Genomic DNA, 27,452 nt, shown 5'->3' on the forward strand with positions numbered 1-27,452 from the left:
TCCCTTCTTTCTCATGCGTTTATTCAACTTTCTCTCGTATGTATTTGAGCCACTCACTGCCACTGGAGACCTGCACTGAACCATTCATTATTTTGCTGAAGAAATCTTCCTTGCATTTCCATTATTAATGAGCCCTTGTATTGATTTTGCCTACACTAATCTTCACAAAATATTTACTATTTAGATCTGTTTTCTGTAAGTTGATAATTGTCTTCTTATACTTTGTTGTTGTACTTGCTGAATATTAGCTACTCCAGTGTGAGATTATCCACAAAGTTGGTAATCTTGTGATTCCAGATGCCAACTGTTCAAGTAACTGACAAATGACAAAGGTCCCATCATCAGTTCTTGTTGGATATCACTTCATGTCTTTATAGAATCACCCTTACTCCAAGTCCTGCTTTTCAGTTTCCATAAGCTCATAAGACATTGGTGAATTATGCTTTTCAGCCCATTGAGTCTGATCCACCATTACATCACGGCTGATTTATTATCCCTCTTAACCTCATTCCACTGCTTTCTGCCTGTAACCTTTGACACCCTTACTAATCAAGAACCTATCAACCTCTACTTTAAATATACCCAATGACTTAGCCTCCACAGCCACCTCTGACAATGAATTCCACAGATTCAGCACCCTTTGGCTGAAGAAATTCCTCCTCATCTCTGTTTTAAAGGAACGCCCTTCTACTCTGAGGCTGTGGCCTCTGGTTCAAGTCTCACCCACTATTGGAAACATCCTCTCCATGTCCACTCTATTAAGGCCTTAGAATATTCAATAAGCTTCAATGAGATCCCCTCTCAGTCTTCTAAACTCCAGCGAGTACAGGCCCAAAGCCCGCAAATCTTCGTATATTAACCCTTTCAAGCCCTGGATCATTCTTGTGAGTTACATACTTGCATATAATCATTCTCTTTCCTGATTCCTGGTTCCTTGTGCTCAAGACTAATTCACCAATGTATGTGCTAACTTTAAAAAAAGAACTGTTGAAAATCCAAATGCCACACATCTCTAAAGACAGAGATGGGAATAGCCAGAGTTAAACACCATGATCACAGCTTTAAATTTGGGGTAGTTAGGGATCAGGAGCCAAAGCAAGGAAGCAAGAAATTCCTCAGCTCTGTTATAAAGGGACATCTTGCATTCTGACGTTGTGCGCTCTGGTCCTAGACTCCAATAGAGGGGGAGTCTAGGGCTTGGGGTTCAATCTCAGAATACCAGGCCTTCCCTTTAGCACAGAGATACAGACAAATTTCTTCAGCCAGAGGGCGGTGAACCTGTGGAATTTGTTGCCACAGACGGCTATGGAATTCAAGTCATTGTACTTAAAGCAGAGGTTGATAGTTTCTTGATTAGGAAGGGTGTCGGAGGTTATGGAGAGAAGGCAGGAGAGTGGGGTTGAGAAGGATAATAAATCAGCCCATGATGGAATGGCAGAACAGACTCCCATGGGCTAGAGGTCTATTTCTGCTCCTGTGTGATATGGTGTTATATTCAAATTTATAGCTAACTGGTAAGTCGGAGATTGTGTGAGCTAGAGCAAGTGTAAAGAGAATGAAAGGCTGACCTGGAAAGCGATGGAATACAGGTCTAAAAGAGAGCTGAATGGACAATTTACTGCCAGGCAGCCTCTGGTGCTACACTTCTGATATCTGGTTCCAAAGACTTTAATGAGTTGGCTTACACTAAAACATCTGTTCAGCATCAGTGACCAGGGATGAATTTTAACCCTTTGGAGATACTCTAATTTTGCTTTAGTGCATTGAGACTACATTCCCCTGTTTGGAAAGGGTAGGGGAAGTCACAAGCCTCCATCAGAATATAAATGTGTTGTCACCTTGATGACAGATCTATATAGATGCTCTTGACCTTCTGAATTCTATTAGTACCAGGTTGATACTAAATTCATTCTCCTTAACTTTCTCCTTCACTCTTTCCCAATAAGAATTGAATAGTTTGAATATTTGACTGCAGGGGTTTTGAAAACGATTTATCAGACTGGTGACGTGGATAATAATACTTCAAAAGTACTCCACACCCAAATCCTGCTCAGTCAAGTACATAGAGTCAATAGCACTGTGTCAGCAGTCCCTGTCAAGGACAAGTTAAGTTTATCTACTAGCATCCTTAATATAGTAACATTTTACAAACATTTTGAAGCAGTATTTTGCAGAGGTGTAGTAGCATAGTTGTTGGCATAGTGCCAGCAACACGGTCAATTCCTGCTGCTGTCCATAAGGAGTTTGTAAGTCCTCCCTGTGACCATGTGTGTGTCCTCTGGATGTTCTGCTGTCCTCCCACATTCCAAGCTTAAATGGTCACATGGGTGTAACTGGGTGGGCCAGCAGGGCCTGTTACTGTACTGTATCTCTACATAATCAGAAATTGGCCATGCACTATACAAGCTGGTACAGCCAGGCAACCAAGAAGTCAGATCTTGCCACCTTACAAGAAGCAGAGAAAGCTAAAAAGTGGGGAGATTTTGGGAGGCAGGTCCTGAGCTCTGGTTCTTGGACAGTCCATTAACAGGGAAGGAATCAATGAAACTCAGGGATACATAAATGTCAGAAATGGAAAGAGTGCAGAATCTGGGAAAGGTGTAGTACCCAGATGTAGCTGTAGAATCTGGGAAAACTCCCCATGGAGCTAGTGAGTCCATGGGGAGTTTTCCACATCACTTGGTTGTGCGGACTGCATTGCTGCATGTAATCAGCAACTGGGGACAATGCTTCAATTTACCGACAGCGAGGTCCTCACACTGGCAAAGTTCAAAGCAAATTTCTTATCAGGGTGTATATGTACGTCACCATATACTACCAAGAGATTCATTTCCTTGCAGACATTCATGGTGCAACAAAGAAATACAGCAGAATCAATGAAAACCTGAAACAAAAATACAAGAGATTCTGCAGATGTTGGAAATCCAGAGTAACACACACATAAAATATTAAAGGAATTCATCAGGTCAAGAGCATCTATATAGAGGAATAAAGAGTCTATGTTTCAGGCTGAGACCCTTCATCAGGACTGAAAGGAAGGGGGAAGAAGCCAGAATAAGGAGGTGGGGGGAGGGAAAGGGGCACAAACTGGAAGGTGACAGGTGAGACCAGGTGGGTGGGAGAGAAGGATTGATGTGAGAAGCTATAAGGTGATAGGTGGAAAAGAGTGAAGGAGGAGAAATCTGATAAGAGAGGCAGAAAGGCAATATAAAGTTGAATAAATTGGACAGCAAATCATCACAGCCTACAACAGTGCAACACACACTGCAGAGTGCAATACAGGTGTCCCTTGTTTTTCGAACATTCGCTTTACGACACCTTTCCGTTATGAAAGACCTACATTAGTTACCTGTTTCGCTGGTGTTTTCACTGTTACGAAAAAAGGCAGCGCATGCCCTGAGCAGCCAAACTCCTCCCCTGGAACTGCGTTCTAGCCGCCATTGCTTAAACACGTGCCTGTGAGCATCTGTGCTTTATCTCGATTTATTTTGTGCATCCGTTGGCAAGATGAGTTCTAAGGTATCGGAGAAGCCTAGAAGAGCTTGTAAGGGTGTTACACTTAGCGTAAAACTAGACATAATTAATTGTTTTGACTGTGGTGAACGAAGTAAGGACAAAGTGAGTTTGGTTTGTTGAAGTTGACGAAGATGATGTTGAAGAGGTTTTGGCATCTCATGACCAAGAACTGATAGACGAAGAGCTGATGCAATTGGAAGAGGAAAGGGTAACAATCGAAACCGAATGCAGTAGTGAACGAACTGAAAGTGAAGTCGTCCAAGAACTAAACATGAAGCAATTGCGTGAGATTTTCGCTGTGACCGACGACGCTACAATGATTGCAGAAAAGTACGACTTTAATTTTGAAAGGTTACGTAAGTTTAGGGCATATTTGCAGGATGGTTTGAGTGCTTACAAAGAACTATGAGAGAAAAATGCGCGAGGCTAAGCAGTCAAGCATACTGTCGTTTTTCAAGCTTTCCACATCAGCCACAGCAGACGATGAACCTCGACCTTTGACATCGAGGCAGGCAGACATAGAAGAAGATGACCTGCCTGCCCTGATGGAAACAGACAATGATGAAATGACACCCCAGTGTCCTCTACCTTCCACCACCCCAACCTCCGATGACTCAGCCTAACACACCATCATCAGTGTGCTTGCTGTCTTCCCGATTCCGGTAAGTGAAACTACACTGTACCTACATTATTTCTACTTCATAGCTTAAAGGTTACTGGAGAGAGTGCTTCGGCAAGAGCGCTTGCGCCGTGTGTTTCTGCCAAGAGCACTTGCGCCAAGTGTTTCTGCCGACAGCGCTTTGCTTGCGTGAGATTTTCACTATGGTGGACAATGCTGCAGTAATTGCAGAAAAGTATTTTTACTTTATATAGGCTGTGTACATCATTCCTGCTTTTACTATAGGTTACTGTTATTTTAGCTTTTATGTATTATTTGGCATGATTTGGTAGGTTATTTTTTGGGTCTGGGAACGCTCACAAATTTTTCCCATATGAATAAATGGTAATTGCTTCTTCACTTTACGACATTCCGGCTTACGAACCGTTTCATAGGAATGCTCTATCTTCGGATGGCGGGGGAAACCTGTACTATAAATGATCACAGACAGGACCTCAGAACGAATGAACTCTTCCTCTCATTCATCACTTCTGTTCAAAATCTAATCCTGACCTACTCCTGACACACTGTAAATAAGTTATGCTTTCAAACTTCATCAGCTTCTTACACTTGGAATTCTCAACCAGGCCTCACAAGGTCACATTGAAGGTTACTGTACATTTGACCTTGAGGACTCGTGGTCAAAACCCTTCACCCAAACAATCCCCAAATCTGCCATCCACCAACGGATCCTCTCAGAACACCATTATCTATAGTCAGCCAATTATATCTCTGACCATTAGTCAACCCAAATGCTCCACTTATGGCATTTGACCAGTTCTGGGCTGGTTTCCAATTTATAAGTTTTAGTTACAACCTTAAATGGCAGTCTAAAAAAATTTGGACATACAAAAATCGATTAATTCTTTTCTTCTATCCACTTCCAAGTCACTTTGCACAGTGTGGGAACTGCTTCAATGAAGCATGTGAAGAAACACAGGCATTTGCTTATCCTGCACTGTAATTTCCTACATTTGTCAAAGTGGTTGACCACCAGTGAAACAACCCTGGGCTATTTATTTTAAGCTAAGTAAACCTGTGTTGGGTTTCTCAACATCTTTTGCAGTGAATCAGAATCAGGTTTAATATAATTGGCATATGTCATGAAATTATATATATAAAAATAAAATAAGTTGTGCAAAAAGAGAGGATAAAGTAGTGAGGTAGTGTTCATGGGTTCATTGTCCATTCAGAAATCTGATGGCAGAGGGGAAGAAGCTGTTCTTGAATCGATGACTGTGTGTCTTCAGGTTCCTGTACCTCCTTCCTGATAGCAGCAATGAGAAGAAGACATGTCCTGGGTTATGGGGTCCTTAATGATAGATGCCTTCTTCTTTGAGGCATTGCCTTTTGAGGGTGTCATCAGGCTTGTGCCCATGATGGAGCTGGCTGAGTTTATAACTTTCTGCAGTTTTTTCTGATCCTGTGTGGTGGCCCCTCCATATCAGATGGTTTTGCAACCAGTTAGAATGCTCTGTAGTTGTACTTGTTTTCTTTATTAAAACCTTGAAGGAGACTAGTGTTGAAACTGCAGGGGCCCTGGCAGATATATTTAAAATGTCGGTATCTACAGGTGAGGTGCCGGAGGATTGAAGGATAGTTCATGCTGTTCCATTGTTTAAAAAAGGCTCTAAAAGTAATCTGGGAAATTATAGGCCGGTTAATTTGACGTTGGTAGTAGGTAAATTATTGGAAGGAGTACTAAGAGATAGGATCTACAAGTATTTAGATAGACAGGAACTTATTAGGGAGAGTCAACACGGCTTTGTGCGTGGTAGGTCATGTTTAACAAATCTATTAGAGTTTTTCGAGGAGGTTACAAGGAAAGTGGATAAAGGGAAGGCACTGAATGTTCTCTACATGGACTTCAGTAAGGCCTTTAACAAGGTCCCGCATGGGAGGTTAGTTAGGAAGATTCAGTCGCTAGGTATACATGGAGAGGTAGTAAATTGGATTAGACATTGACTCAATGGAAGAAGCCAGAGAGTGGTACTGGAGGATTGCTTCTCTGAGTGGAGGCCTGTGACTGGTGGTGTGCTACAGGGATCAGTGCTGGGTCCATTGTTATTTGTCATCTATATCAATGATCTGGATGAAAATGTGGTAAATTGGACAGCAATTTTGCTGATGATACAAAGATTGGAGGTGTAGTGGACAATGAGGAAGGTTTTCAAAGCTTGCAGAAAGATCTGGACCAGCTGGAAAAATGGCAGATGGAGTTTAATACAGACAAGTGTGAGGTATTGCACTTTGGAAGGAAAAACCAAGGTAGAACATATAAGATAAATGGTAGGACACTGAGGAGTGCAGTAGAACAGAGGGATCTAGGAATACAGATACAAAGTTCCCTAAAAGTGGCGTCACAGGTAGATAGGGTAGTAAAGAGAGCTTTTGGTACATTCGCCTTTATAAATCAAAGTATTGAGTATAAGAGTTGGAATGTTATGGTGAGGTTGTATAAGGCATTGGTGAGGCTGAATTTGGAGTACTGTGTGCAGTTTTGGTCACTGAATTACAGGAAGGATATTAATAAATACAAATACTTTACTGTCATCAAACAATTGATACAAGAGCTTACAATCATCACAGTGATATTTGTTTCTGCGCTTTGCGCTCCCTGAAGTACAAATCGAAGTAAATATAATAAAAATTTAAATTATAAATCATAATTAGAAGATAGAAAAGGGATAGTACGGTAGTGCAAGTCAGATCAAGATATTTGGAAGGTACAGCCCAGATCCAGGTCAGGATCTGATCAGCAGTCTTATCACAGTTGGAAAGAAGCTGCTCCCAAATCTGGCTGTACGTAGCTTCATGCTCCTGAACCTTCTCCCGGAGGGAAGTGGGACAAAAAGTGTGTTGGCTGGGTGGGACTTATCCTTGATTATCCTGGCAGTATAAGGTTGAAAGAGTGCAGAGAAGGTTTACAAGGATGTTGCCGGGACTTGAGAAACTGAGTTACAGAGAAAGGTTGAACAGGTTAGGACTTTATTCCCTGGTGCGTAGAAGAATGAGGGGAGACTTGATAGAGGTATATAAAATTATGATGGGTATAGATAGAGTGAATGCTAGCAGGCTTTTTCCACTGAGGTTAGGGGAGAAAAAAACCAGAGGACATGGGTTAAGGGTGAAGGGGGAAAAGTTTAAAGGGAACATTGGGGATGGCTTCTTCACACAGAGAGTGGTGGGAGTGTGGAATGAGCTGCCAGATGAAGTGGTAAATGCGGGCTCACTTTTAACATTTAAGAAAGACTTGGACAGGTACATGGATGAGAGGGGGTATGGAGGGATATGGGCTGGGTGCAGGTCAGTGGGACTAGGCAGAAAAATGGTTCGGCACAGCCAAGAAGGGCCAAAACGCCTGTTTCTGTGCTGTACTGTTCTGTGGTTCTATGGATTCCTATATTTCTGGTGGAGGGGACAAAACTGTTGAAGAAATTTCACTTAGCTGAAGGTGATATTGCCAGCAACTTTGAGAATACATCTCTTATGATTTTTTAACAATGAAGTAACTAAATAAGAAATCTTACAAATATTTAGGACCATGTTCTATAATCTTAAGTCAATGGGCAAAATGATTTTGCATTGATGTGGTAGTGACAAACTACAATTAATAGGTGGTAGCAGAGACAGATACATTAGGGACATTTAAGAAATTCTTAGATAGACACATGGATGATAGAAAAATCAGTAATGTAGGAGGGAAGGGTTAGATTGATCTGAGTAGGTCAAAATGTTGGCGATCATCAAGGTATAATTGAGCTTCAAAGCTGATATTCAGCTTATGCTGCATTTTCCCTTTATCTCAACATGCATCTACTTGGTAGATGATTTGCATCTGTAATGCAATCATAATATGATGGAAAATATTTAGCTAATTACCTTCTTTGTATTTTTTTTTTGACAATGTTGCTGCTGTAGTTACCAGTTCACTTTTTGTTCACTCATGTGCTAACGATGACAGACCTAACACCGCAAAACATTAGTTGGAAATACAGCAAAGTTTGCATGTAGGGGAGAAAACTGGCAGTTTTATAGGACCTTCCTTTATTCTGTAACAACAATAATGTTACCTTGTATCATCCCAAAGTTCTACTCACCAAAGCACATTAACAACATCTTTCTTTACCCAAGTAGAAACATCGATTTCTCCTCTTCTTCATTTCTGCACTCAGGCCTCTTACTTCTTCTCTGCACCTGCCTTTCACCTCCACTTGGTACCCCTCCTCCTTCTGTTTCCCCCATGATTCACTCTCTCCTATCAGATTTCCTCTTTTCCAGCCCGTCATACAATCTCTTCTCCCTCCTGCCATCTGGGAAAAGGCTCCGAAGCATTTGGGCTCTTATGACCAGACTATATAACAATTTCTTCCCCCAAGCTATCAGACTCCTCAATACCCGAAGCCTGGACTGACACCTTGCCCTACTGTCCTGTTTATTATTTATTGTAATGCCAGTACTGTTTTTGTGCACTTTATGCAGTCCAGTGTAGGTCTGTAGTCTAGTATAGCTTTCTCTGTGTTTTTTTATTATGTAGTTCAGTCTAGTTTTTGTACTGTGTCATGTGAACCATGGTCCTGAAAAATGTTGTCTCATTTTTACTATGCACTGTACCAGCAGTTATGGTCCAAATGACAATAGAAGTGACTTGACTTGACTTTACAGTTTCCACCTATCACCTTCCAGCTTTTTACTTCATCCAGCAACGCCCCCCCCCCCCCCCACCAACCTGGTTTCACATCATCTTCTACCTTGTCCCCCTTCCCCTTCTCCCCACCTTCTTTATTCTGGCACCTTCCCTCTTCCTTTCCACTCCTGATGAAGGGTCTTGGCCCAAAACGTCAACTGTTTATTCCTCTCCACAGAGAAGGAGTCATTGGTGGCAACAGAACTCTGTTGCTCTTTGACTCCGTAAGGTACTTTCTTGAGATTCTTTAAGCCACGTGAATGAGTAGGTAAGTTGTCTGTTTAATAAAGAAGTTTCCGACTGTTTTTATGCCATGGACCCCTACCATTAACCAAGGAGTCTGTGGACCCCAGGTTGGGAACCCCTAGTTTAATCAGAATCAGATTTAATATCATCGGCATATGCAATGAAATTTGTTAACTTTGTGGCAGCAGTACAATGAAATACAAGATAAATAAACAGAAGCAGTTAAATTAAAATAAGTAGTTCAAAAAAAGAAATCAAAAAAGTAGTGAGGTAGTGTTCATGGGTTCAATGTCCATTTAGAAATAGGATGGCAGAGGGGAAGAAGCTTTTCCTGAATTGCTGTGTGTGTGCGTTGAGGCTACTGTATCTCCTTCCTGATGGTAACTATGAGAAGGCACTGTACCTTGAAGATGTCGCGGATATTATGGAGCTGAATAATTTTATAACTCTCTGCAGCTTGCTACAATCCTGTGCCGTTGCCCACCCCCCATACCAGACAGTGATGCAGCCAGTCAGAATGCTTTCCACAGTATATACGTAGAAGTTTGAGTTGTTTTTAGGTGACAAACTAAATCTCCTCAAACTCCTAATGAAATTTTGCTGCTGTCTTGCCTTTCTTATAGCTGCATCGATATGTTAGGACCGTGTTAGATCCTCAGAGATACTGACACCCAGGAACTTGAAATTGCTCACTCTCTCCACTTCAGATTCCTCTACGAGGATTGGTTTGTGTTCACTCATCTTACCCTTTCTGAAATCTTTGGTCTTAGTGACATTGAGTGCAAGGTTGTTGCTGCGACACCACTCCACCAGTTGGCATATCTCACTCCTGTACACCCTCTCATTACTATATGAGATTCTGCCAACAATAGTTGTATCATTAGCAAATTTATAAATAGTATTTGCGCTATGCCTAGCCACACAGCCATGGGTATAGAAAGAGTAAAGCAGTGGGCTGAGCACACATCCCTGAGGTGTGCCGGTGTTGACTCTCAACAAGGTGGAAATGTTATTACCGATCTGCAGAGATTGTGGTCTTCCAGTTAAAAAGGCGAGGATCCAATTGCACAGGGAGTACAGCGGCTTTTCAATCAGGACTGTAGGAATAATGTCTCATCCCAAACAAATCCCCCAGAAACAAATTCAGCACTTGCCGGGTAACCACCAGAAAATCAAAGCATTGGTTTGCTGTCATGGGAAGCACAAACAGGAAAAGCTCAAAAACAAAATCATTAAAGCTAAGTCAGTACAGACACACAGATTAGAAGCAGGTATAGGCCCTGGTCTGTTGAATGTATATCACTATTTAGTAAGATTATGACTTTTGTTAGCTGATCAATGCTGAATACACTACTGTTTAGTCAGTATCCTTGAAGAGAGTAGACATATTTACTTTTACTGAATTACGTAAGAATATCTAACATATACACTGGTATCAACAACAGCTGGCCGGGGGAACCTGCAGTTGTTTCATGGCCAAAGGGCCGGTCATGACAAGGAGGGTTCACATCTTCCTGTATCTGTCTGTTATGGTGGGGCCACTGCACAGGATCAGAAAAAGCTGCAGAAGGTTGTAAACTCAGCCAGCTCCATCATGGGCACGAGCCTCCCAAGCATTGAGGACATCTTTAAAAGGAGATGCCTCAGAAAGGCAGCATCCATCATTAAGGACCCTTACCATCTGTGATATGCACCGTCTCCCTGTGACCATGAGGGCTACCTCCGGGTGTTCCGGTTTCTTCCCACATTCTAAAAATGTACGGGTTCGTAGTTTAATTGGTCACATGGGTGTAACTGGGTGGTGTGGAGCACACTGGGCAGGAAGAGTCTGTTACCGTGTTGTATCATCAAATCTAAAAAAAAAATCACAAACCATGTGCACCTGAGTGAATGCTGGTGACTTACCTGTCATTGTCAGGTATGTCATCGAAGCTTCCATATCCAGGCTCTGGAATTGGACACCCCATGTGTTTATAAGCAGCTATCCTGGGGGCTGGTGGTGGAAATTTGTCTGGTTGTTCTTGATGCGCCTTCTCTGCCCGAAGGCGTATACTCTCTTGATCGCAGACATAGCATTCAAATCCGTTCAAATAGTTGGGTTTGCTGATGTCGTTCACGCCCCACTCCCGCTTCTCTAGAGTTTCTAGCAGTAGCGTGTTGGTGATGCCACCTGGCTGTTTATACTCCAGATATTTCATGTACTCTTTGTCATTCTGATCCAGAAAATTGATGTAGTCTGCTAGGTCCTTTGGAGATTTGAAATCATCGATCAGAATTATAGAGTGGGAATTGGGCATCCAGTCCTGCACCACAGGGGAACCGCGGTATATTGGCACCACTCCCAAGTGCATGGGCCGCCACAGTTTCTCTGTCATGTAATCATCACAGATCGCATTCTCCATAGCCAGGTGGAACTTGTACTTGCTAATAAAATCCATGAATTCTGAATCTTCTGTTGTTGCTGTCTGAGTGTCTACTAACCGCTGGCTGGGTAGCTCTTTGTTCTGCAGGCACTGGCCATAGGAGTCAATCTATGAGTGAAGGAGAGAAGAAAATTAAATGCCAGTCAATGTGTGTCCTGGTAGAGGTTTCAAAGCAGCTGTTTACAATCCTAGGCCAGAGATACAAAGTCCTAGACAGATTTTTAGATTATTGTCACACACACCAGTTACTGTCCGTTACATTGCAGCGTTTAGGGCAGCAATGAAGGTCCTCCATCTCTGTCTGTCCTTGGCCATCTTCTCTATTGTACCCCAGGTGCATTCAGGGTTCTTATCATGCTAGTAGCTTCCTCTTGGTTTTCACTACTGTCAGTCACCCAAATTCTGGGTGGAGATTCAGGAACACCGTCACATACAAATATAGGATTCTTCATTGCTGTTTCTGTAATAACTTTGTTTTGGTTGGGCAGAGTTGCTAGTCCTGAGCTGAACCCTCAAGCCTGGAGGATGGGTGGACCACTCAGCCTGGCCTCTACCCTTTGACCTGTTTGGCAGGGGTGACTCTACCATGAATCAAAACACAAGGCCCTGACTCCAGCCAACAGAGCTCACTGGGTCACTGAGGCACGCAAGCCTCTGAACCCTATGCAAGGCTGTGGTCCTCGGAGGATATACACCAGGGAGCAACTAAATTGCTTGTTCGTATGAAGTCAAGGATTGAACAGTGTGCATGATAATATAAACAAGAACACAAAACAGCAGATTGGTGCAAAGAACCTGAAATAGTACAGAAAATGCTAAGGTGGCAAAAGGAGATTAACTGAGAGAAACATAGAAACCTACAGTACATTACAGGCCCTTCGGCCCACAATGTTCTGCTGACTATGTAACCTACTCTAGAAACTGCCTAGAATTTCCCTACCACATAGCCCTCTATTTTTCTAAGCTCCATGTAAGTAAGAGTCTCTTAAAAGACCCTATTGTATCTGCCTTTACCACTGTCGTTGGCAGTGCATTCCACACACCCACCACTCTCTGTGTGAAAAACTTACTTCTGACATTCCCTTTGTACCTACTTCCAAGCACCTTAAAATCATGCCCTCACGTGTTAGCTATTTCAGCTCTGGGGAAAGCCTCTGGCTATCCACACGATCAATGCCTCTCATCATCTTATACACCTGTCAGGTCACCTCTCATCCTCCATCACTCCAAGGAGAAAAGGCCAAGTTCACTCAACCTATTCTCATAAGGCACACAAAGTTAAGAGTACAAGAATGAGGTAGCACCATTGAGAAGGGGGTGTACAACTGGTCATTGGTTTAGGAGTCTGATAGCAATGGGGAAGAAGCTGTTAAGTCTGAACAGCCAGGTTTTTGAGCTCCAGTGTCTTTTCCCAGAAGATAGAAGATTGTAAAGGGGATGTTGAGTGTGGCAGGTGAATCAGAATCAGGTTTATTATCATTGACATGTCCTGAAATTTATTGTTTTGCAACTGCAGTACAGTATGGTACACATGTTAAAAAAACTATAAGCTACAATAAGAAATATAAAAAACTAAATAAGTAGCGCAAAAAGAGAGCAAAATAGTGAGGTCACAAACAAGAGAGAATCTGCGGATGCTGGAAATCCAAGCAACAGACACAAAATACTGGAGGAACTCAGCAGGCCAGGCAACATCTATGGAAAAAAGTATAGTCAATGTTTCGGGCCGAAACCCTTTGGCAGGACTGGAGGAAAAAAAAGACAAGCAGATTTAAAAGATGGGGGTGAGAGAGAGAAACATAAGGTGACAGGTGAAACCGGGAGGGGGGAGGGATGAAGTAAATAGCTGGGAAGTTGATTGGTGAAAAAGGTACGGGGGACCTGATATATGGGAATGAAAGGCCATGGAAGGAAGGGCGGGGGGAAGAGGAGAAGAACCAGAGGGAAAAGGAGATGGGAATTGGTGAAGGAGAGGGCGGGGGGGCGGTGGTGATGGGGTGTGGGTGGCCATTACTGGAAGCTCGAGAAAACGATGTTCATGCCATTAGATCGGATGCTACCCAGACAGAATATAAGGTGTTGTTCCTCCAACCTGAGTGTGGCCTCATTGTGACAGTAGAGGAGTCCATGGATTGACATATCAGAATGGGAATGGGAAGTGGAACTAAAAATACTGAGGTAATGTTCATGGATCATTCAGAAACCTGATTGCGGAGGGGATGAAGTTGTTTCTGAAATGTTGAGTGTGTGTCCTCAGACTCCTGCACCTCCACCCAGAAGGTAGCAATCAGGGGGCATGTTGTGGGTGATGGAATTCTTAATGATGGGTACCATTTTCTTGAAGCATCCCGTTTTGAAAATATCCTTGGTGCTGGGGAAGGTTGTGCAAATGATGGAGCAGTCAGCACTTTTATCCTTAATGAAATTACTAACATTGAAAATAAACTCTTAATTGGGGCGTGGAGGAGAACAGGATAAAAAGAATGATGCTTATGTTTTTTTGTGTAAGAAGTTAAGGTAATTTGAGGAAATGTAGCGATTTAAATGGCATTATAGTTTGCCACTGCAAAGCAGCATGGTAACCAAAGCCTGTAATATGCATCATAGACTCAATTAGCTTGCCATTTTAGCAGGAAGGACATCACATTGATGCAGCTAAGTCAGAACAATTAATTTTGGTCACTGTGAAAGCAACAAACAAGATTACTGTTAGCGTCTAGAATGAGGGTTCCAACCTGGGGTCTAAGGACCCCTTCATTAATGGTAAGGCTCCAGGGCATAAAAAAAGGTTGGGAACCCATGATCTAGAAATATGCTCGGATATTAACTCATTGCGATTCCTAACACAGCAATGAGAGAAGCGGTAGAAAACTGGGGCAGCCAATTTATACACAGCCAGCTCCCACAAACAGGAATATGGTGACATTTATTGAGAGTTAAACTTTGTCAAAGATATCTTTAAAGTCGTGCCAGGGAATTTAAGCACATGGGGCTCATGAAAAAAAATGCACAGAATATATCAGCATTGATACGCTATCCATACTTTATTCAGAGATATAACACGATAACAGGCCCTTCCAGCCCAATGAGCCTGCACTGCCATGTGACCCATGTGACCAATTAACCTACTAATCCATATGCCTTTGGAATGTGGGAGGACACCTGCTCTCATGGGGAGAATGTACATAATCCTTACAGACAGCAGTTGGAATTGAACCCGGATGCTGAAATAGCATTATCCTTGTGTGAGATTTAATTAACATTCATGGAATTTGAAATTCAAATTAAATGCTATACTTTGCTGATAGCTTCAGTAAGGGAGCCAGTGTAATGAAGATTAATTGAAGCAGACTTAATCCAGTGTTACATCCAATTCTGTGATATTATGGCCAGTTCTCACACTTTGCTTGTGGGCTTACACTGCAGAATCTTGTCATCATGACATACACTGCCCCCTGCTGGAAAAGTGGAAGATGTACTTCACAGAAATCCAAAGCAAGCTATGGATTCTTCCATTCATTCTCTTCTGATCCCCACTGTTTAAACATACTGGATCAGATGTCAACATTTTGAGTAAATATTCATCCATCTGCATAGAACATTATACTCTAATATGGAATGATAAAGTAATACTGAACACCATCTAATTTTCTCTACCCTTCCTTCATGTTTGACAACAGTCGGAGTCATAGATTCATAGAACATTTCAGCACAAAAACAAGCCCTCTGGCCCACCTAGTCCATATCAAACTGCCTAGTTCTATCAAATTAATACATTTCAATTTTAATCTTGGACTGGATTCATATTTTTGTCTAAATCTTGTTTCACATCAAATTTAAAACTCCACTCAATATTTATACAAAGATTTGCCAGAAATTTCATCACATATAATCTCAGAGACAGAGCAGATTAAAAGCTGAGTATCCTGCCATAAATGGCTTCTTTCTTGACAATGTATTGCCTTCTCCAAGGTTAGCCACCTCGTCGTGGTACAAGTTAAAGAACGATGTCATTTGGGGCTTAGCTCCTGGTAGTGTCACCTGTGGTGGTAAGGGTCAAGGGGTAGGGTCCAGACCAAGAGCGACCCAACCAAGACCTCAATGGTGGAGCTTTTACAGCAGCTTTCTCAACCTTTTTGCTCCGGGGGAGCCCTTGAAATAATTTGCATGTCTCAGGGAATCCCTGCATAAAAATTATTACGGTATATCAGCATGATCAGTAACTTGTAGATATAACAATCCAAAAATAATTGTCAATGCCCTTTTGAGTAGAGAATGAATCTTCCTCGAAAAATAGTTAAGCTTAGCTTACCTTTCTTGAAATTAATCTTTCTTTCCCTTTGATAAATTTTTAAAACTTATAAGGCTAACAATACATTTCTGAGTCAAACTTGAGATAAGCACACACGGATTTCATCTTCCACTGAAATGAGATTTCTATCCTTACGCCGATGTTTGTTAAACAAGAAAAAGCTTGCACACACATGTAAGTTGAAAATTGCAGCAAAATATTACCGTAGATTCCGGACTACAGAGCGCACCTGATTTTTAGCCGCTGGCACTAATTTTAGAAATAAAATCATTTTTTTAAATGTAAAGGCCGCACCGGATTTTCGGCCGCAGGTGTCCCACGTTGTAATATGAGATATTTACACAGAAAGATATTACACGTGAGGATTTTTTTAACTTTTAATTAAATCCATATGGTAACAAAAACAAATACATATTGCAAATGCTTTTTTTCGAACCGTGCCCGTACGCGGCTACTTTTAAATATACGTTGCGTATACTTCTTTACTGAACAACATTCCAATATCTCCTAACGACTGGTAAAAAATATATATACTGCAGCCTACCAGGAAAAGTTATTGATACCTTTAACTTAAAAGCAGAGTTCGCTCGGATCCAAAGCCGCTCGCGTAATGCCGCTCCCCCCCTCCTTTCCGTTTCATCGCAAACGGCATTTAAAAGCAGAGTTCGCTCAGATCCAAAGCCGCTCGCGGAATCCGCTCCCCCCCTCCTTTCCGTTTCATCGCAAACGGCATTTAAAAGCAGATTTCGCTCGGATCCAAAGCCGCTCGCGGAATCCGCTCCCCCCTCCTTTCCGTTTCATCGCAAACGGCATTTTCCCACAAGACGCCGCGAAACCGGGTGTGTCGTCATAGCATCCCGCGATGTAGTACAGAAAACAAATATAGTTTAAACTAAGTAGGGTAGGTAGCACAATGCTTCGAGTGTTTTCCATGTTGATGAGGGTGAGTACAAATGACTGATTTACAATAATTTAATTGTGAAAGTGCGCTTGATTTATCGTACAATTTCATTGGACCTCTGTGAACTACTCATCAATTTTATTGGTCTACTGTTACGAGGCAAAATGTTTACGAGGCGGCATGAAAAAAACCTTGCATTAGCCGCTCTGGATTATTGGCCGCAAAGTTCAAAGCTGTTCAAAATGTGGGAAAAAAGTAGCGGCTTAAAATCCGGAATCTACGGTAATTGCTTTCATATAAATGGCAGAATACTCTTCTTTCACATTAGTCTAGAACTTGTCCAGGGCTAGGTCAGTAAATCTCATCGAGTGCACGATCAGACTACAGCTCACAAAGTTCTTCCTCTTCTCTCAAAGTCAAGTTCCCAGGCTGAGCAGAAGATTCAGAGAAAGGGTCACTCATCCAGTCACACACTTTGTTGAAAGGGAGGAAAAATACTGTTCAATTTTGTTCTGCAGTTCTGCCAGGTGGTTTTCAATAAGATCCAAGAGTTACTGATATCCTATTCACTCTCAAGCCCAAGCAGCAGTGGAAACATTTCAAGATTTCTTTTTGCAAAATGATTTTTCCAAAGATTCAAAGCATTTTCTCCAGGACCTTGCAGAGACTTGTTCAACTGGTTCATATAATGAAAAATGTCTGTTAAGTAGGCTAGTTTCTGCAACCATTTTTCATCTTCAAAGCACTTAGCAAAATCTGGCCTACTATTTTCTTGAAGGTACTCCTGTAATTCACCTTTCAGCTCAAACACCCAGCTGAGAACTCTTCCTCTGCGAAACCACCGGATTTCTGTATGTAGCAGGAGATTTGGTGTGCTTTTTATCCAGGTTTTCACATAGTTTTTTTAAACATTCTCAAATGAACTGGTCTTAATGTTATTAAATAACTTGCTTCCTGAGTCTATTTACTGACTGTGACTTTATTTTCAAAAGCTTTAATCTGTTTGCTATGAGATTCCAACAGTCATTTACAATAATCAGAACCTTTACATGTCATTTGGCTGTGATTTGTAGTTAGTGTCTTTTCAATTTTGCTGGAGCCATTGCTACATTCGTAAGTTGTTTGCCACAGAATAGGCACAATGGAATAGGACAACTTGGATCACAGGTCCATGTAAAACCCACTGATAAGTAGCTTTCATTGTAAAGATGGACTTTTTTTGTGTCTGTTGTTGCACAGTGTAGTGAAATGACTCAGAAGATTGTAATTCTTCATCATTAACTTCATCAGAATTGTCTGTAAGCCTGGGCCTAGAATCCTTCTCTTCCATCTCACATCTCCTCTTCAAAAACTGCCACACTGGACTGTACTTAGAATGAAAATTACCCTCCAATTCTCTACTACCAATGTTCACTCCCATAAGTCAGTCGGCAGCATGCAAGGGGAAGATGGAGGCGGTAATTCGGGAGGGAGAAGCTGACATCACTGCCCAGGTTGGTTGAGACCATTCAATGCTCGGAAAATGCATTACATGCTCCTCATCAGCCCTTCACTGAGTTAACAACCATTCAGCAGCACTTGTCTCGATGTGTGTCCTGGGAACAGCCCATAGATCAGAGTCCTCTGTTACGCCGTAATTGAAGATGAACTGGGACCCTTGCATCCATGTCCACGTCCTCTTCACAAATCCAATCTACAAGGAGGTGGGTGACCATTTCTTCCCTACTGCAGACATCAGGAGCATAAACCAAGTGATACACACAGAAGCATTGACATGCACGTCACTTTCTCTATTAACATACTGCCCCCTCTTCTCATTAGCCTGATGACGAACCCCCGATTACCATACATACCCCACTTGCACTAACAAAACCCATCTTCTGATCTTCTGCCCCTCAAATTATCTTCTTCTTCTAGCAAAGTTTAATGGCAGGTGGCAGACTTTGTAAGGTGCATTACTGCCACCTACTGAACATCATTCTAGCACACCAAGTACTTTTCTTCCAGAAAGTCTTCCATTTGTGTCACTACAACCTCACATAGTACTATGAACATTAAAATCTGCAGACCATTAGCTATCAAACTTCTAGCATTCTATTGTAAGAAATAAGAAAAAACATTAACAACCCTTTGTTGAAGTTCAAACATTATTCACACCTCCTTGCAAAGCATCTTTAATAACTTCTAGAGTTGTCTTTTATCTCCAGATGTTTTTTTCTGCAGCTTTTAATATAATTTTATATTTTTCTGTCCTACTTCTAGTTTGCCAAGAAAATGATAGACTTTAGTTCATGAACAATCAGAGAATCATTTGTTTGACAGTCATGCACTTTACACACTGACTTTAATCTATCTGTATTCTGGATATTAATAGGTCCCATTGACACCGTACTGTACTTCCTGCAGAGCCTCTGCACATGACATGCCCATTTCCACTTGAACATGCTGCACTTTCACAACTTTCTTATACAGTTAAGGGACACCCTGCATACGGTGAGTTATGTTCTCCTCCACAGTTGCTACAATCCAGCATAATGCCTTCTCCTCAATTGTGATGATCATGTTCTTCACCACTTTTTATCCTTACACAGCTGCTACATGACCAAAAGTCTGGCACAGAAAACATCTGAGGGGGCACATAGACTCGAACCATGTAACTCATCTAGACTAAATTAACCCTATCTGGCTACTTTTTCCATCCAACTTAATCAACACCAACAAGCTACCTGACATGACAATTTGAATGCCAAGCTGTTCAAAACTGAACCAAAAGTTGCAGAAGCCATGTTTACTATAATCTGGGAATGGGGACAAGTACCCAAGCACTGGACAATGACAGTTATTGTTAGGATCCTCAAGAAAGGAGCGCTGTGATTGCAACAACTGGTGTGGCCTCACTCTTTTGTCAGTACCCAGCATGATTCTCACCAAGGTCATTGCCCAATGGATACTGTCAATATGAGCTTGAGGAAAGAGCAAGCTGGCTTCAGGAGACAAAGAGGCTGTGCTGATCCGATCTTCACTCTTCATAACACCATACAACAGTGCAGAGCGGTGAATTTTGTGCACTTCAAAAGGGCTTTTGATAGCATCTATAGGGAGAGCCTCTGACGAATTCTTAGATCATACAAGTCAAGTCAAGTCACTTCTATTGTCATTTTGACCATAACTGCTGGTACAGTACATAGTAAAAATGAGACAACGTTTTTCAGGACCATGGTGTTACATGACACAGTACAAAAACTAGACTGAACTACGTAAAAAAAACAACACAGAGAAAGCTACACTAGACTACAGACCTACACAGGACTGCATAAAGTATACAAAAACAGTGCAGGCATTACAATAAATAATAAACAGGACAATATGGAATATGGAATCCCTTCCAAAATTGTCCAGCTTATCCACAGTTTCTATGCAATTTCACCTGCACAGTTGATGACTGCAATTTGAGCCTTGAAGTTGAAACAAGTGTCAGGCAAGGCTGTGTGATGTTGGTGATATTATTTAACCTCGTCACTGACTGGGTAATGAGGCAAACAGCGAAAGGTTAGACAGGCATTAGGTGGTCTCTATTCTCTACTTTAGAAGATCTTGATTTTACAGACCCTTGATGTAGAGTCTCCTCCTCCCATCAAGGCATATGGTGTCGACTTACCCAGCATCTGCAGATTCACCTATCCGGGCAGCATCATTCAACAGGATGGTAGGACCAAGGACAACATTCAGTGCAGACTCAGCAAAGCTGCAAACATCTTCAGATCAATGAGCAACATACGGGGATCAATCAAGTACAGCTCCCACACCAAGGTGAAGCTGTACCAGAGTTGTGTCCTGTCCACACTCTTGTACAATTCAGAATGCTGCCGTATGACAGAGAACTTCCTTGCCACATTCATTCATTCTACACCATTAGCCTCTGGAAGATCTGTATTCCAACCATGCCCTTCTCTTTCAGTGTCACCAAGAGGACATGGCCACAACCACCATGAGGAAACATTAGAGATGGATTGGGCATGTGATGAGAAGACAGGCCAACTCCATCATCAAGGCAGCACTTCATTGGACCTCTGAAGGGCGAAGGAACGTGGGAAGACCAAAGACAATTTGGTGCCGTACTATAAAGGCAGAAATGAGGATCCTGAACCAGACCTGGGGCACAACAGAAAAGATGGCCAAAGAGAGACAGAGATAGAGGATCTTCACTGCTGCCCTAAACACCAGCAGTGTAACAGGCTTTTGACGATGATGATAAGCTATCTATTCTAACTCCACCATGAAATGTTTTTAAACATTTAGCAACTTTTCCCCTGACTAAATTATTTTTTAAACTTGGTGCTTGGATACATCTAGAGGCACTCCAGAGATTACTCTCCAAAGCCATTCTCATTCAATCACAAACTAGCTGGGCCTGATTGTCTTATGTTCACTATGAATGTCCGGGTTCCATATGCCTCCATCCCCGATCAGAGAGGTCTCAGAGCTCTTTGTTTCTTTTTGGACACAACACCCAACCAGTTCCCCTCTATCACCACTCTCCTCCATCTGACAGAATGGGTCCTCACTCTCAATAATTTATCCTTTGGCCCCTCCCACTTCCTTCAAACAAAAGGGCACTCACATTGGTTCCTGCTTTTTTGTCGGCTACGGGGAACAGTCTATGTGCCAAGCCTACGGAAGTATTACTCCCCAGCTGTTTCGTGCACCTTCGCTGACCTCGTCAACTTCATCAACCTTACCTTTAACTTCCACCTTGCCTTCAAATTTAAAGATTTCAAAGGTTCATTTATTATCAAAGCATGTATCCTTATGCAACTCTGAAACTTACCATCTGCAGATAGCCACAAAAAAAAGACAAAACATTAAAGTCATTCAGAGAGAAACAGCAAACTGCCCCCGGCACAAAAAAGAATGGCATCGACTGCCAAAACCCTTCTCCCCCAGGACAAAGCGGAACAGGAATATTGAACCCCCCCAAAAAACAACCCCTCCCCTTGATAGAACACAACAGAACATTAATTCCCAAACACTCTCCCCTCGCACAACAAAATGAAAAAGGAACGGGCAATGAAAAAATGCAGAATTTAAAAACAGAAAGTCTGAAAAAGTCCACGTCCATAAATGCAACAGTCCAATCCATAAACGTAGAAGCACAATTGCAACCCATGGTATCACCACACGAGGCAGACAGCACTGAAACTTGTGTAATGAACAGACGGGAAAACCATCAGCTCCAATGTTGCCCATTAGTTTGTTTCATGAGCATGGGCCCTTTTTCTTCTTTGTTTTCTTTATTAACCCTATAGCCAAATTAAGAATTATAAAGCTCAATCGTTTAATTGCATGTTGTGCACTGTTTGTTATTTCATGATACTGATTTATAACAGGGCAACACATCATGCAGCATCCACCCAAACAAGATTTCTCAAGTTTGGCCAGGACAGGGACAGTCTTCTCCTAGACTAAGCTGCTAGCTGAACGGAGAGTTACACTTGCAAATTTACATGGTCCATTTCTGACATCTCCCTCCCTTTCTCAATCTCCCTGTCTCAGTCTCCAGAGAGAGCTTATCTATTGATGTCTATTATAAACCCACTGACTCTCACAGCTACCTGGGCTATACCTCTTCCAACCCTGTTACTTGTAAAAAATCCATCCCCTTCTCTCAGTTCCTCATCTCTGCTGCATCTGCTCTCAGGATAAGGCTTTTCATTCCACAACTAAAGAGCTGTCTTCCTTCTTCAAAGAAAGGGGCTTTCCTTCCACCACCATCAACACTGCCCTCACATCTCTTCTGTTTTGTGTACATTTGCCCTCACCCCATCCTCCCACCACCCCACAAAGGATAGGGTTTATCTTGTTCTCACCTACCACCCTATCAACCTCCACATCCAGCACATCATTCTCCGTCACTTCTGCCATTTCCAGTGGGATCTCACCACTGAGCACCTCACTTTCTGCCTTCCGCAGGAATCACTCCCTACGTGACTCCCTTGTCCATTCATCCCTCCCACTGATCTCCCTCCTGGCACTTATCCTTGCAAGTGGAACAAGTGCTACATCTGCCCCTACACCTCCTCCCTCACTACAATTGAGGGCCCTAAACAGTCCCTCCAGGTGAGGCGACACTTCACCTGTAAGTCTGTTGGGGTCATTTACTGTGTTCAGTGCTCCCGGTGTGGCCCTCTGTATATCAGTGAGATCTGATGTAGATTGGGAGACTGCTTCGCCAAGCATCTATCCTCTGTCCACCAGAAAAAGAGGGATCTCCCAGTGGCCATCCATTTTAATTCTACTTCCCATTCCCATTCTGTTATGTCAATTGGCATCCTCTACTGCTGCAATGAGGCCACACTCAGGGTTGAGGAGAAACACCTTATATTCTGTCTGGGTAGCCTCTAACCTGATGGCATGAACATCGATTTCTCAAACTTCCAGTAATTGACCCCCTTCCTTCATCATTCCCATTTTCTTCTCTCACCTCATCTCCTTACCTGCCCATCAACTCCCTCTGGTGCTCCTCCCCTTTCCTTTCTTCCATGGTCTTCTGTTCTCTATCAGATTCCTCCTCTCCAGTCCTTTATCTCTTTCACCTATCGAGTTCCCAGCTCTCTATCTCCCCTGCCCCATTTCATCTATCACCTTGTACTTTTTCTTCCTCTTCCCCCACCTACTTACTCTGACTTCTCATTTTTTTTCTCCAGACTGATGAAGGGTCTTGGAACAAAACATCAACTGTTTACTCTTTTCACAGCTTGTTGCCTGGCCTGCTGAGTTCCTCCAGCATTTTGTGTATCATTCAATATCATTTCTTGGCGTTACTTTCCTTCCTCCCACAGCTTTTACCCCTAAAGCTTTCTCACATTGCTTACTATCTTTACAAAACACTAAGTGTGCCTCATCTCCTAAATGTTTTGCACTCACAATACCTCACAAGGATGTTTTCAAATTCTTAGTCTAATTGGTTTAATATCAGAAACTGGTCTGCAATCAAAACTCAACAAAACCTTAAACTCAGCCTTCCATCTTTCATGTAATTCCTGTGCATTGCAGTCATCACTGGATGATAAGCTACTACAAAATTCAGTTTCCCAGAAACCCACCATTTGCCTTCTTCCGTACCACTCCTATCACCCAATACTACCCCCCATTCACTATGTCCAACTTGTTTATTGCTTCCTGCCATCTCCACCCACCCTCCCTTCCTGTCTGAGAGCAGGCTCAGTCATTCCACTCAACTGTTCCTGTCAAACTCATCTCCTCTGTCAGGCAAATCTCCCGCAAATGATCACACATGCCCCCTCCCCTTATTAACACAGCCCATTTTCTAACTGGCATATGTGAACCTGCCTCCAAAATTCACATTACCATCCCCGATCGCTCTGGGCGTCCTCCTGTAATTAACATGCATGCCCAGCTCCTATTAACACCCATCTATTAGCCTATGGATCTGGCATCTGTAATTAACATGCTTCTCTTTGTATTAATATCACCCCCTCATGGCTAAGGGCTCCACCTCCGTAATTCACATTAACATTGCACCTTAATCACCCTGGGGCCTGCTCCTGTAATTAACATGTATGCTCCCACCCCAACTAACATAAGCCTCCTCTCATTAGACTATGAGCCCCTGCACCTATAGTTAACAAGCACACCCCTCCTCCATATTCAGCCAGGCCCACCCATGCCTGTAAATAACATACACTTTTACGTATTCAAGTACATTCGGCCCTCCTTATCCGCGAATTCAACCAACGGCGAATCGAGAAAACCCGGAAGTGCTCTTCCAGCACTTGTTCAAGCATGTAGACTTTTTTCTTGTCAGTATTCCCTAAACAATGCAGTATAACAACTATTTTACATAGTATTTACATTGTATTAGGTATCATAAGTAATCTAGAGATGATTTAAAGTATACGGGAGGATGTGCGTGGGTTATCGTGGATCATGATCGAAAAAAATCGGAAGTTCTCTTATTAAGTAAGTCGGAACAGGTACATCCGGTATTATTTAGTGTCAGTTAGTTAAACGTTTGTCTTAGTATATAGTATATATTTTACCTTTCTACGCAGATAAAACACTTAAGAACGTATGTTTCAGCACCGGGCTTGGGAATGGAAGTTCCCAAGTTCGATCCAGTGACAGACCACTATCGAGTGTGCTCTCCATTTATGCCGGGTTGATGTGGAGGATCAAAAACTCAAAACCCCAAAACCCAATAATTAAACCACTGCGTTGCTTAGTAATAATTGCTTTCATCGGGGCAGGGCCTTTCTCACTTTATCCTTTAAAATTGTTCCGATCGTTAACCGACGTAGCCTAAAGCTTTTACAATGACTGATGGTGTTTCACCCCTTTCCGATCGCTTTATTATTTCCACTTTATCTTCAATCGTGATCGTGATTATTTTCATGAACAGAAACACTGTGGATTCAGAGCTCTACTGCCGGGTCCTAATGTCCACCGCACTGAGACACATTAAATAAGGTCTGGGATTCCTCTGGGTCCCAAGGTCCACCGCATTGAAACAGGTTGAATAAGGGACTTGAGCATCCGTGTTTTTTGGTAACTGTTAGAGTCCCAGAACCAATCCCTCGCAGATAAGGAGGGCCGACTGTAGATACGGTGTCTAACCAACATACACACACTTCCTCCTTCAGCCAGGTCCGCCTCTTTAATTAACATACATACCCTCTTCATCGGGGCCCACTACACTAATTACCATGCCTGCCCCTCCTCCTCCCTCTGAGCCCCGCCCCTCAATTACCATGCCTGCCCCTCCTCCTCCCTCCGAGCCCCGCCCCTCAATTACCATGCCTGCCCCTCCTCCTCCCTCCGAGTCCCGCCCCTCAATTACCATGCCTGTCCCTCCTCCTCCCTCCGAGTCCCGCCCCTCAATTAACATACACACCCCTCCTCCTCCCTCCGAGCCCCGCCCCGCCCACCTGTAGGTGCTCCATGAGGCGGCGGACGTAGCGGTCCCTGTCGGAGGCGACCTCGCAGTGGGATTGTAGGTAGAGGACGGGTGCGCGGCCTCGGCCTTTCTGGGCGAGGGGCAGTGGCGGTCTGAGCAGATAGTCGAGGCTGGGCAGCCACTGCAGGGCGAGCGGGTAGTCAGAGTTGCGGCGGAAGGTGGCCGTGTAGTTGAAGAGGCGGATGCCGGCGGCGTGCGACAGCAGGTAGTTGTTCATGGGCGACTCCTCATGGAAGAGGGCCCAGGCCTGGCGGGCCGGCCGCGGTAGCGGCGCCTCGTACGCTCGGAAATCGGTGCCGTAGAAAATGAGAGCGTCGGCGGCGGGGGCGGCGCGGCGCCGGCTGGTGCTGAGGCAGGAGCCGGCGGCGCAATCGATGCGCTGGCGGCGGCGAGGGAAGTGAGGGAAGAGCTGCTCGCTCCACCACACCAACAGCGGCATATCGGCGTCCGGGCTGTAACCGCTCCTCGCCGTCCTGAACTCGAACTGGGAGAGCGCCGACGCCGGCTGGAACGGCTCGGCCTCTCGCTGGCCGCCCACCGGGGTCAGGAGCAGTATCAGGAGGGACAGCGGCAGCTGCCGGCGACCCGCCATAGCGGCGGTTTGACCGCTCGTTTCGCGACACTTAGCCTCTACCGCCTCCCGCATTTACGGCAGGAGGTCGGAGGGGGGCTCTGATGGGTTGATTTGACTTTACGGCAGAAGGTCGGTGCTGCTGATGGGTTGGTGTTAACTGCTTAAAGGTTTTGATACATTTGAAGGAAGCCGAGCATTAAAACACTGCTAGTCACTCACATTTTAGAAGGATGTCAGAGTATAATGCCCACTGATGGCTGGTTTTTGCTTGTGAAGATCAGGAGGGAAGAAGAGTCCTTGGGAGCCATGGCACGATGGTTGGTGACTGTAGAGACCAATTCTGGATCTGCAGACTCTGACGCAGTGAGGACAGGGGAACAGCTGGGATGTGGGCGCTTGGGTAGTAGGATCCTTCCTGTGTCTCTTCAGCAGTTGCTCTTCTGGATTCCTCAAAATTGTTGGCTATGCTGTGGATCAGTGTTCTCCAGCAGTTTCTGTCACAAGACAACTGCTGCCACTTGTTGACTTTGATATTTGCCTGAGGGAGCTGCCACTTAAGTTGGTCTTTGTACCTCTTACACGGAGCACCATGATGTCTCTTGCTCAGAGAGTTTTCCGTAGAGGTCTGCTTTCGGTAACCTGGAGTTGTCCGTGCGGGACACGTGGCCTGACCAGCGGAGCTGCTTGATCAGCAAAGTGTCTTCAATGCTTCGGAGTTGAGCCTTCTCCAGGACCCCGTTGTTGGAGCCACAATCCTGACGGCTGATACCCATGATGGAGTGGAGGCAGTGCTGATGTAAGTGCTCGAGCAACTGAGTTTCCCTGTGGTACAAGACCCAGACTTTGGAGCTGTACAGAGTGTTGTGACCTGGATTTTTGTGGACAAACACAGCCGGTGCTCTGCCACACACGTTTCTGGAGGTGCCTGAAGGCTCTGCTGGCTCTGGCTAGTCGATTGTCAACATCCTTTACTACTGTGGTGTCATTGGAGATTACGTTGCCCAGGTAGGTGAATGGCTCAGCCATGGTGAGAAGGTGGTTGTCAATGGTGATCCGAGGTGGTTGTAAATGCCACGAAGGGGCTTCGGATGGAGGATCATTGTTTTCTTCAGACTGACTGTTCAAAAGCCCTTACAGCCTTGGTGAAATGAGTGACTGCAG

At 43.6% G+C, this 27,452-nt stretch overlaps 1 protein-coding gene across 2 annotated transcripts in view; it reads right to left on the reverse strand.

Moving 5' to 3' along the window:
- fut11 (fucosyltransferase 11 (alpha (1,3) fucosyltransferase)) overlaps positions 1 to 26,345 on the reverse strand; it is a 47,892-nt gene extending 21,547 nt beyond the window's left edge. For both annotated transcript variants that reach the window (XM_073025648.1, XM_073025647.1), the window contains exons 1-2: positions 25,689 to 26,345; positions 11,013 to 11,638 (exon numbers count right to left, since the gene is read on the reverse strand). In XM_073025648.1, the coding sequence (XP_072881749.1) occupies positions 11,013 to 11,638; positions 25,689 to 26,309 (1,247 nt within the window). In that variant the 5' untranslated portion in view covers positions 26,310 to 26,345. The remainder of the gene's footprint in view (positions 1 to 11,012; positions 11,639 to 25,688) is intronic.
- Positions 26,346 to 27,452: the final 1,107 nt, after the last annotated feature.

The sequence above is a fragment of the Hemitrygon akajei genome, chromosome 21 (genome assembly GCF_048418815.1).
Source record: "Hemitrygon akajei chromosome 21, sHemAka1.3, whole genome shotgun sequence".
NCBI classification, from domain to species: domain Eukaryota; kingdom Metazoa; phylum Chordata; class Chondrichthyes; order Myliobatiformes; family Dasyatidae; genus Hemitrygon; species Hemitrygon akajei.